Here is a 12,199-nt window from a genome sequence, read left to right as displayed (position 1 = left end):
GAAAAATGGTTGGAAGAATGGTCCATTACAACTCTTAGCTGGGCAGGAAACAGCCCAGACCTGAATCCTATAGAGAACTGTTGGCATCAGGTGGAATCTGTAGTTGCTAGAAACAAACCAAAGAGTCTTTGTGAACTTCAGGAAGCCATAATTTGTGTTTGGAACCACAAACTATCAGTTGATTATCTTCAGAAATTGATCTTGTCAATACTTCGATAGTGTGCTGCTGTCATTGGGGCCACAGGCAGTTCAACTAAATATTAGTTTGCACCTGGTGAACTTTACATTTTGTTTTCCCATTAAATAATAAACTGAAGCAAATTAAGGGCTTTTGATAACATTTCAGCCATAATTGTTGTGTTTACCAAAAATGTTTTATAAAGGTTGCAAGTGCTCATTTTGGAATATTTTGAGAGTGCCTGTCAAATATTACTTAGATTTGATTTAACTATTAATAAATATCCTTTGTTTATATTTCTATTTGTGATGCTAGTCATTAATGTAATATACCATCGCATAAAAGAGAGAAATGTGAAATTCCTAGGTGATGCACTTTGAACACCATTATATCTTTCAATTATTATTATTATTTCAATTATTAGAGCAGATCTCTTCTTCAGAGACATGAAGAAGATCCGACTCTTATATAAGATCATGTGAAGAGTTCAGAGTTCTATAGGGGTGTTATGGTGATAGATATTACCCCTATGAATATGGCTTTCAGAATTTATTAGACATGTTTGGCACACAAGGCTTCAACTAAAGGATCTCCAGATCATATGTAGACTTATCACAGATTTTGGAGATCCTGCCAACCCTTCTAATCCTTTCTGGATGACTAAGGGTGACATTTTCTTGATTGCATCTCCTTTGGTGGAATGGAGAATGAGGAAAAGCAGTGTCACTGATGGCGTATCTTCAGTTCTGGGTCTTTTTGCATTGGTGTTATTGGGGTCATCTGATCGGTTTAGAAGGAGCCTTGATGGGGCTCCCCAAAGAAAAAGAGGGATTTAAATTATTCATAGGAGTAAAATAAAAATTTCTTATGCCTTAAGTACCTCACCCACCACTAGTTTGCAAGTGAGTACCTCCTAAAAGGGGGAGCGGCGCCTCCATAGCCAGGTGGGTAGGAGCAGCAGTGCATAGCACACGCTTCTTGATTAGACCGGGGTTCGAGACCGTCACCACCAAATACGGAGGATGCGGAAAGGTCAGGGAATGACCACCGCATATCCCGGAGCAATATGGCCTTAGTTGCTAATGCTTCTAAAAAACCAAATAACAAATACCTAAAAGGGGAGGCTCAGTCACAAACTAGCACTGTGCACTGTTTATATGAATGGTTTGCTTAAAGCAGCATATCACAAATTGGGGTCCGCAGACCAATTCCAGGGGCTGCAAAATGGTGGTCGACCACAAATATATATGCGTATGTCATATACATGCATATAACATATGCATATGTTGTTTATAGGATTCTGCAAACTTTTTTTTTTATATTTGAAGGGGGTCCGAACTTTTTTTTTTTTTTTTTTTTTTTTGAAAGAGTACATAGATCTCAGTAGTTTGGGAATCACTGGCTTAGAGCATTATACCCACATTTCCAATGTCCTGATCCTGTCCTAGGACCAAAAGGAAGAAGACTTATTGGAATGCAGTAAGAACCACCCACCGACTGATCCTAGTTTGCACTGGTCCTGGACTTCCTGTCCTCTAAGCAGGGACTAAAGTGGTGAGTTAAGGCTGTGCCTCTCACCCAGGTATGAGTACTGGATCCTAGTGATGCTAATCTGGAAACCCAGTAGCATCACTGGAAGGTCCCTCACCATGTACAGGTGCTCAAATTGAGGGAGTAAAATCTGGTTAGCAATATGTTCAGTGATATTATCTATGAATGGATTTATTGGATGATTGTTTTCGACATCAGCATGTTCGGGAGGCAACTAGAGGGAGTAATACTCTTGATTTGATTATCAGCAGTGATTCTTCATGCATTAAGAATCTGCAGATAAATGAACCACTAGGTGGCAGTGATCACAGTGTGCTGAAGTGGGATTTACTCAAAGAGGTAACTACCATCAGGGGTAAAGGGAAGGGTTATTGCTTCCGTAAAGGCGACTACGATGGACTGAGACAGTATTTAAATTCTATACAGTGGGACCAACTGATGATGTTACCAACAGCAAATTCAAAATGGGAAGCATTCAAAGAACTTATCTTGGAAGCTACTAGGCTTTACATACCAACTAAGAAATATTGTTCAAGGTTTAGGCCAAAATGGATGTCAGATGAACTAATGAGGCATATGGCAGAGAAGAAAAATGCATGGGATACATACAAATTAACACATGACACAGAAGCCTATGATAGATACAAGTTGATATGCAACCAAGTTACAAAGGAGGTTAGGCAGGCGAAGGCAGATTACGAGAAATCCTTGGCTAGGGATGCAAAGAAAAACAGCAAAGAGTTCTTTACTTATGTAAACTCTAGAAGGAAGGGGATGAATCAGATTGGTCCACTTGATATTGATGGGTCAACTGTTGATGATCCTGCTCAGGTAGCTAACAAACTAAATGAATATTTTGCATCGACATTCACACATGAGGAGTTATTCAGCGAGGGGAATGCCAGAGGTGTATTCAACTCTAGCAGTAAGCTACAGAATCTTGAAATAACTGGGAGTAAAGTGGAGGAGAAACTGTTGAAGATAAACACAAGAAAGGCACCCGGGGTGGATGGGATCTATCCAGTTATATTAAAGGAGGCAGCAAAGGAAGTAAGCAAACCCTTAGCCATAATTATGAGAGCTTCCTTGGACTCAGGGGAGGTACCCATAGACTGGAAATGTGCAAATGTGACCCCAATTCACAAAGGAGGATCAAAGGCTGACACAAGTAATTATAGACCTGTGAACTTAACTTCTGTTCCAGGAAAATTAATGGAGGCACTGGTTAAAGAAGCACTGCAGGATCATTTAGACAAGACTTCAGTTATAGCTCAGACACAGCATGGTTTTGTTAAGGGGAAGTCTTGCCTGACCAACTTGATTGGATACTATGATGCAGTCACAAAAGAACTGGATGCAGGGAATAACTTTGATATTATATACTTGGATCTTAGCATTAGCATTAGCATTAGCATTAGTAGAGGCATACGATGCAAGAAAGCAAGCTTATTCAGCATCAGCCAAAAAAAAAAAAAAAACCCTCTCCCATTTCACCCCTCCGTTCGTTCGAAATACCTGTCCAGTTGAGCTTTAAATTTGTTTAGGCTATCAACTTCAACAACAAGTGATGGAAGTCGGTTCCACCAACCAACCACCCGCTGGCCAAAGGCAAATTTCCGCACATCTATCCGACATCCGTCCTTCCTCAATTTGAATTTATGCCCTCTGAGGTGATTATTCTGAGAAAGATGAAGAATCCCATTGGCATTGAGCATGCTCAAACCATTCAAGGCCTTATACACCTCTATCAGATCACCTCGCCGGTGCCTAGTCTCCAGACTCTGTAATTTGCAAAACTTAAGCCTTTCTTCGTAAGAGCAACCCTTTGTTCCATTTACTAATCTTGTTGCCCTTCTCTGTACCCGTTCCAGCAGCTCTACATCCTTCTTGAAATGAGGCCTCCAGACCTGTATACAGTACTCAAGATGTGGCCTAACCATTGCCTTATACAAGGGAATAATCACCTCCTTATCCCTGCTAGAAAAATTCCTGTATATCATTGACAAGACACCATGAGCTACTCTTGCAGCTCGTCTGCACTGCTCAGAGAACTTCATATCTCCCTGCACAATTACCCCCAGGTCCTTTTCATTCTCCACCACTGTCAGTGTGGTACCGCAGAGTTGATACGTTGCTCTGGGGTTACTGTTTCCCATATGCAGTACTTTACATTTGTCAATGTTAAACTTCATTTGCCACCTCTCAGCCCATCTGTTCAACCTTTCCAGATCCTGTTGCAGCAGCATAGCGTCAGTAGTGTCCTTGACGACCCTGCCAACCTTTCTATCATCTGCAAACTTGGACATTAAACTTGATATCCCATCATCAATATCATTCATAAACACCGAAAACAACAACGGACCCAACACTGAACCTTGAGGAACTCCACTAATAACATTAGTCCACGTTGAGCAGTGTCCATTGATTACCACTCTCTGTCTTCTGCCACTCAACCATCCCCTTATCCATAGCAGCAATTTGCCTCCAATGCCACACTGCTCCAATTTGTGCAGCAGTCTTCCATGTGCAACAGTATCAAAAGCCTTTCTAAGATCCAAATATATAATATCAAAGTTATTCCCTGCATCCAGTTCTTTTGTGACTACATCATAGTATCCAATCAAATTGGTCAGGCAAGACCTGCCCTTAACAAAACCATGCTGCGTCTGAGCTATAACTGAATTCTTGTCTAGATGATCCTGCAGTGCTTCTTTAACCAGTGCCTCCATTAATTTACCTGGAACAGAAGTTAAACTAACAGGTCTATAATTACTTGTGTCAGCCTTTGATCCTCCTTTGTGAATTGGGGTTACATTTGCACATCTCCAGTCTATGGGTACCTCCCCTGAGTCCAAAGAAGCTCTCATAATTATGGCTAGGGGTTTGCATACTTCCTTTGCTGCCTCCTTTAATATAACTGGATAGATCCCATCCACCCCAGGTGCCTTTTTTATGTTTATCCTCAACAATCTCTCCTCCACTTTCCTCTCAGTTATTACAAAATCATCCAGCTCACTGCCAATGTTTACTTTACCTACATCATTCTCCTTCCTGAATAACTCCTCATGCGTGAATGTAGATGCAAAATACTCGTTTAGATTGTTAGCCACCTGAGCAGGATCCTCAACTGTTGAACCATCAATATCCAGTGGACCAATCTGATTCATCCCTTTCCTTCTCGAGTTCAAGTATGTAAAGAACTCTTTTCTGTTTTTCTTTGCATCCTTTGCCAAGGATTTTTCGTAGTCTGCCTTTGCCTGCCTAATCTCCTTTGTGACTTGGTTACAGACCAACTTATATCTATCATAGGCTTCCATGTCACCCATTAATTTATATGTATCCCATGCATTTTTCTTCTCTGCCACATGTCTCATTAGTTCATCTGACAACCATTTAGGCCTAAACCTTGAACAATCTTAGAAAGGCTTTTGATACTATTGCACATGGAAGACTGCTACACAAATTGGAGCAGTGTGACATTGGAGGCAAATTGCTGCTATGGATAAAGGGGTGGTTGAGGGGGAGAAGACAGAGAGTGGTAATCAATGGACACTGCTCATCGTGGACTAATGTTATTAGTGGAGTCCCTCAGGGCTCAGTGTTGGATCCATTATTGTTTTCTGTATTTATAAATGATATTGATGATGGTATATCGGGCTTAATGTCCAAGTTTGCAGACGATACAAAGGTTGGCAGGGTTGTCAAGGACACTACTGACACTATGCTGCTGCAACAGGATCTGGAAAGGTTGAGCAGATGGGCTGAGAGGTGGCAAATGAAGTTTAACATTGACAAATGTAAAGTACTACACATGGGAAACAGCAACCCCAGAGCAACGTATCAACTCTGTGGTACTACACTGACAGTAGTAGAGAATGAAAGGGACTTGGGGGTGGTTGTGCAGGCAGATATGAAGTTCTCTGAGCAGTGCAGACGGGCTGCAAGAGTAGCTCATGGAGTATTGTCAATGATATACAGGAATTTTTCCAGCAGGGATAAGGAGGTGATTATTCCATTGTATAAGGCGATGGTCAGGCCACACCTAGAGTACTGTATACAGGTCTGGAGGCCTCATTTCAAGAAGGATGTAGAGCTGCTGGAACGAGTACAGAGAAGGGCAACAAGATTAGTGAATGGAACAAAGGGGTGCTCTTACGAAGAAAGGCTTAAGTTTTGCAAATTACAGTGTCTGGAGACTAGGCACCAGCGAGGTGATCTGATAGAGGTGTATAAAGCCTTGAATGGTTTAAGCATGCTCAATGCTGATGGGATTCTTCCTCTAGCTCAGAAAAATCACCTGAGAGGGCATAAATTCAAATTGAGGAAAGACAGATGTAGGATAGATGTGCGGAAATTTGCCTTTAGCCAGCGGGTGGTTGGTTGGTGGAACAGACTTCCATCCCTTGTGGTGGAGGTTGATAGCCTAAATAAGTTTAAGGCTCAGCTGGACAGGTATTTTGAACGAAGAGAGGGGTGAAGTGGAAGTGGGTTTTTTTTTTTTTTTTTGGCTGATGCTGCATAAGCTTGCTTTCTTGCATCAAATGCCTCTACTAATGCTAATGCTAAATGCTAATGAACCAGGACTAGACAATATCATCATCAAACTGAAAGTAAGTGCTATATTCAGATTCAAATGTGCTCTAAGAATTTCAAAATGGAGTGATGCATTGGAGGTGAGTTTGTTCATGTTTGAAGCCTGCACAGAATTGGTAAGTGTTGGCTGTTTAGTGGGTCATCAAGAACTGATCCCATTGTATTAGTATATAGGGTAGGAGAACAGACTGAAATCTATGGCAGTTATAACAGTTATGGATTCTGTAGGAAAACGGATATAGGTAGGCTCAACAATATTCAACAGGGTGAACTGATAAACATCAAGCATGAATTTTATTAGTTTACCTCTCTGTCAATCATTGCAGATCCCCAGAGTGGATGATGAACATTGAAATCCCCAAGTAGAATGGAGATGACAGCTGAAACCGTTTAGATTTTCTAGCTCATTTGAGCAGAAAGAGAAATTAGGAGGGAAATATGTGGAAGCCATTGTAAGAGTTATACTAATTACAACGCACAATGCCACTAATTCTAAAAGTCTGAAACATGTCTGGATGGAATATTGTTTCAAACAAGACCTGCCACCCCTCGCTGGGCTGGCAAATCAGTACTCCTATCTAGTCTAAAGTTAGTATAATTTTTAACAATGCGGCATACACTTATGAATTTAAGTGAGTTTCCTGCAAGGATATGCCTGCTGGAGCATACTAATTGATAACATTGTTTAAATCATCTTTTGCATTCCAAAAGCTTCTATAATTCCATTGAAGGACTCTTTCCATTATTTGGTTTTATGGTAGTTGTTGATTTAGAATGCTTTTTAGATATAGATTACTTGACAACCTGTTTTGGTTTTGACTTTCTTTAGGAAATTATATTCATCTCATCATTTACATGGAGTTCTAAAATTCCACCATCCAGGTCATTCTGTTCAATAATATCCATTCCGGTGGAGTGTGATTGTGGTGTTCGTCACATCTGATTTTCTGTCTTTGGAGGAAATTTGGCTGGAACGGTAACTGAGGTATTACTGGCTTGTTCAGCTACATGTTGTGAATGGCACTGATTGGAATTTGAGAGCAAAGAATGTGCCAAATTAGCAATAGATGTGTCTGGAGGAACTGATACATCTGTTTCAACACCTGAAAATGTTGAGCAGCTGTGTCTTCTTGTTTTTGAGTCTGTGACTTTGTTCTCCACTTTATATTTATGGATTTTTTCCCCTTGCTTCCATAGTTTGCATGTAAAGCACTGGCTGGTTTACTAAGTTTACTATTATTAATGTGAATGTAATAAAAACTTTTAAACTGAACAAGAACTATACTCGAGAAAAAAAAAAAAACTGTATAAATTGGTGTAATTTAGAGAGCATTTTCTTTTCACTGTAATGCCTGGCACCAAGGGCCGATATGAAATTGAAATCTGCAGATGATATAAAGGCCAGGAGAGTGGTTAATGATAAAAATCAGGGCGTGCTTCTTTGGAATGATTTGGACAGGTTTCATGGATGGTTGGAGAAATATTTTAATTCTGCTAGATGTACAGTGCTAAATTTGGGAATAATGACCTGCAAATAACTTTACACTAGGTGGAGTAGAGCTGAAGGGTGTAAATAATGAGACCTGGGTGTTTTGACACAAACTAGACCATATATTTTGGATGCTAAAAGAGCTTCAGAGAGAATGTATTTGTGAGTGTAAGAAGTTTAAACAAGGAATCCTAACAGGAAGATCTGATGAATTTTTTTTTTTTTTTGGTGAAAAATACAGATATACAAGCATACATAAGAAGTTGAAACAACAGCAGGGCCCTATCTTATAACAAAAAAAATTTTTGGGATCTTCAAAAAATTACAATATATAATCAAATCATTACCCCCTCTCCACCATATGGTAATTTCTATAAAAGGGCTCCCACACATTATCAACACAATAGGATTTATGTTGACCTAAACTACAGGAAACTTTTCCGTGACTCAAAAGAATGTAGCTGGTGGACTTAAAATGCATACGAATAACACGTCTGAAAGGTTACTGCAACTGCTTGTGGTTTTTCCAAGTAACCACCAAGACAGCAAAAAATGGAATTATCTTATGGATTATTCATTCAAACATTAGTTATCGCTGAATACTTATAGCTGAACATTTCCCTGATCATGATAATGAAGCCACTGCACAGCTAATTATCATGTATTTCAACTGTGGCAATTTTTGCCAGTGGTAGCTTACTACATTCCTCTTCCTAGAATGCCTATTCATTGATACACAGCTGACCAGTTGACAACAATACCAAGATGAGAATATCACTACAATGCTATGATCCACTTCTCCAAAGGAAACATAAGAAGGTTATATATTGGGACTGGATGTAGTTCTATGGTTAGCATGCACAGCTACAAGTAAGGAAGTTGTGACTTCAAGCTTGTACTTGGTCACAAAACTGCAGGACCCATTGCATACTATGGCACCAGAAAAAATCTAGATGCCCTTAATTCAATACATATGTAGGTTTACATATTTGTTTAACAAATATGTAAACTGTTCTGCCATTGGCTATTTCCAAAATAAGCTTAAATTGATTTGTATAATACAAATTAATAATTTATAACAGTTTAAACTGACTGTTTCCCACGCTGCATTGTTCTGTGTTGCATTTATGTCCTACCAGGGAGATAGAATTTCCTCCCTCCAGTTTTTTTTTAGGAGCATTAGCAACTAAGGCCATATTGCTCCGTGGGGACATGCGGTGGTCATCCCCTTTCCGCATCCTCTGTATTTGGTGGTCACGGGCTCGAACCCGGTAATCAAGAAGCTTGTGCTACGTACTGCTGCTCCTGCCCACCTGGCTACGGAGGTGCCCCTCCCTCCAGTAAAAATGGGAGAATTCCCCATCATCACAACATCAGAATATATATTAAGAAATTATATATTCAAAATTTTAACTCATGTACTGATGAGTTCATTTTATTTCCTTCCTCCTGGTGTTCTAGAACATACTTGTCAGATTATCATTCCAGCCACAACTCTTCTAAGACCATTCATCAATTTCTATCACGATCTCTTCAGTAACATACACAGAGCTATTTTCCATCAATTTATGTTCAAGATAGTTTAACGGTTTTAAACTGAAAAGAATTTTTGAAAAGGTAGCGTTTTTTCTTAATATTCATATTGGCTATGCCATGAAGAATTACAGAATTGCAGCATAAATTATAGTATAAATGATGTTCCAGTTTTGATAGAAATTTCTTAATGGCTACACAAAAATCATCCCTTGTGATATGTGATCTTCCCCTTGAACACTCATCTCAAATTATTTTGGTCCCTTACTTTACTTAACTGTAGTCACTCATATGGTCTTTTAAATACATTTTATATTCCTTGGATATTAAATATTCATGATAAGCAAACAAAATGAACACAGGAATCCTTCAAACTGTTTTACTCCTCGAACTTTAGCATTATTTTGTCACATTCTTTTCTTTTCTAACTATTAATTCCTTCACTTGCATTAATTTCTTTTGTTGCCTTTCTTTTATAAATTTCTTTTCAGTAAACCATCAGCTGAACTATCAAATCATCTTGTATTCAAATATTCATAAATCCAGATTTAAGAGTACTTGCATGCTATTTTAAGCACAGTCAGTAATTTAGAACAGTCCTGTCAAACTCTGGATGCATGTTAGCTGATCAATACCAAACAAAAATATTTCCATGAATACGGCTTCCAAAATGCCCTCTTGCCAAGTAAAGCTACTTGAAATTTTGCTAGTCAAATAAGAAGTGCTCGGTCTTTATTTTTTCATTTGTTTATTATATTCTGTCATTAATTTAATTCTGTTTATTAAATAAAATATTCACCTTCAGGCTAAATGTACTATACATCAACAAGCAATTCCTGCAGCTGGTGCAACTGTTATGGGATCAACATATCTCTTTAACAGCATGTCGAACACAAGAACTCATCCTGGATTGATACCTCAATCCTGTATACTGGTTGTTTTAGGTATCCCCTCCCCTCAAGTAAAAATAAGTCAGGACAATGAGGAGACCATATAACTGGTCCTTTACAACTAATCTACTATTGAGGGAAATTTCATTTAGCCCAGCCTTGGCTGCTTTTCATAATGCAGAAATGCCCCATAAAAATGTAGGTTGCCTAACAAGTGAAAGGATGTCTCAACAAATTGGACATACATGTCAGAGGCAAGTCAGTTCTGTATGGCATGTAGAAATGAAATGTGGATGCCTACCATACCAGATCAAACCAGATATTAATGCTTACAAAAAATGATGGAACGTGGTTGAACAAATGGAATGAAGCCTTAAAACAAATGGAGTGAAGCCTTTCATGATCCTATGTATGCTAATTGTGTAAATTATCTTATTTCATGTAAACTTGAGATATGGACTGTTTGATTAGTCAATACCTTGTATTCAAACAGTTCAGTTCAGTTTATCAAATAAGACGTGAAGGAGTGCCAGTGATAAAAATGTGCATGAATATGTTGGATGCAAAAAGGCTGTTACCATTGGCATGCATCAGGTGAAACTCCAAGATATTCCAAACATTTCCGAATTCTTTGCATGCCGATTAAAAATTCATTAGCAGCCACATGCAGAATGCTTTATTCTTGTTCTTGCACAGTGGTCCACTGGGAACCACCACTCTGTTCGTGTAGGATAACAGAACCTATTTCTGAAAGCCATCAATAGACAGTATAAAAACAAAATGTTTGGAATGATTGCTCTTATGAAAACAAAAGTAATATTCTCTCTCAACTACCATGGAAGGTATCGCTGCACACAAAATGATAAACACTGACCAGCGTGTGACTCACTGAACTCAACATGACAGTTAGGGAATATTACAATCTGAACCAGAATTAAGCGAACAAGTCAAAACAAAGTAGTATGTGGTGTTGACACACTAGCAAAGCAAGGTGTCGACAAGCTTTAACTCAAGCAAGAATTTTTGCAGCTAGGTTTATAAGATCAATTTTTATTACAGATTCCCCTCCCCATACTACTGAAGAGAATAAGTCAAAACAAAGTAGCAAATGGTACTGACAGACCAGCAAGGCAAACCATCAATACACTTTAACTCAGCAAGAATGCAACTCTAAGAACATTTTTATTAATGATATCCCCCACAGCTTACCAAAGTTCAGCAGGAGAGTTCAAATCACTTTGAATAGATAAGCCACTTATTCTTTCTATTTAGTATTAATATATAACTAATGTCCGTGAATCTAAAATTAATCTACAACTTAAGTAAGTGTAAGAGACTGTACGTAATTTTTATTTTCACTTTAGAACAGAAAATTTCACTTCGAATAAGTTGTCCTACCCTATATTTGCCCTACAATAAGCACATATGTATCGTATCAATATTAACATGCAATGGAACATTTGCAACTTGAATATTTCTAAGACAGACTTGGAACGGTTTATTTTAAAACATATAACATTTTTCGCACTACTTTAAGGAGAAGACTTTTTCATAACGATGCTGGAAGCTTGGTTAAAATCATTTTGCTTCAATTTCTTATTTAGCCACAAATCAATTTATTTAGCAGTAGTAACCCATATAAAATTCTCTGAGTCAGTGTATTTAATCACTGATGGTACACAGGCAGCTGGCCAACAAATTTATGGGGGGGGAAAATTATTTGTAATTGTAGACAAACTCACCACTTTAGATGGCAAGAGCTGAAACATAGTGCTAAGAGAACGACCATCATTATCAGTTGCGGTCATGATAGAAGTGAAAAGCTCTTCATATACACTATCTTCTTCGACACATTCACCAGTGCTATCCTAGAAAGAGTACATTAATTTATTGAATATGCTAAATCCTATCTTCTAACAGGCTTATATAAATTGATATATTTCTTTAATAGCTGCACACTGGCTT

The 12,199-nt window shown here is 38.5% G+C and overlaps 1 protein-coding gene across 1 annotated transcript in view; it reads right to left on the bottom strand.

Moving 5' to 3' along the window:
* The window catches only part of polybromo (protein), a 702,481-nt gene that overhangs the window by 609,353 nt on the left and 80,929 nt on the right, over nt 1-12,199 (bottom strand). The window contains exon 5 of the mRNA XM_090389959.1: nt 11,977-12,102. Within this exon, the coding sequence (XP_090246085.1) occupies nt 11,977-12,102 (126 nt within the window). The remainder of the gene's footprint in view (nt 1-11,976; nt 12,103-12,199) is intronic.

Source organism: Mastigoproctus giganteus, chromosome 2, assembly GCF_048544385.1.
Source record: "Mastigoproctus giganteus isolate SK-2022 chromosome 2, ASM4854438v1, whole genome shotgun sequence".
Classification (NCBI taxonomy): domain Eukaryota; kingdom Metazoa; phylum Arthropoda; class Arachnida; order Uropygi; family Thelyphonidae; genus Mastigoproctus; species Mastigoproctus giganteus.
Note: the sequence above shows the minus strand (reverse complement) of the source record. Positions and strands in the feature narration are given on the sequence as shown.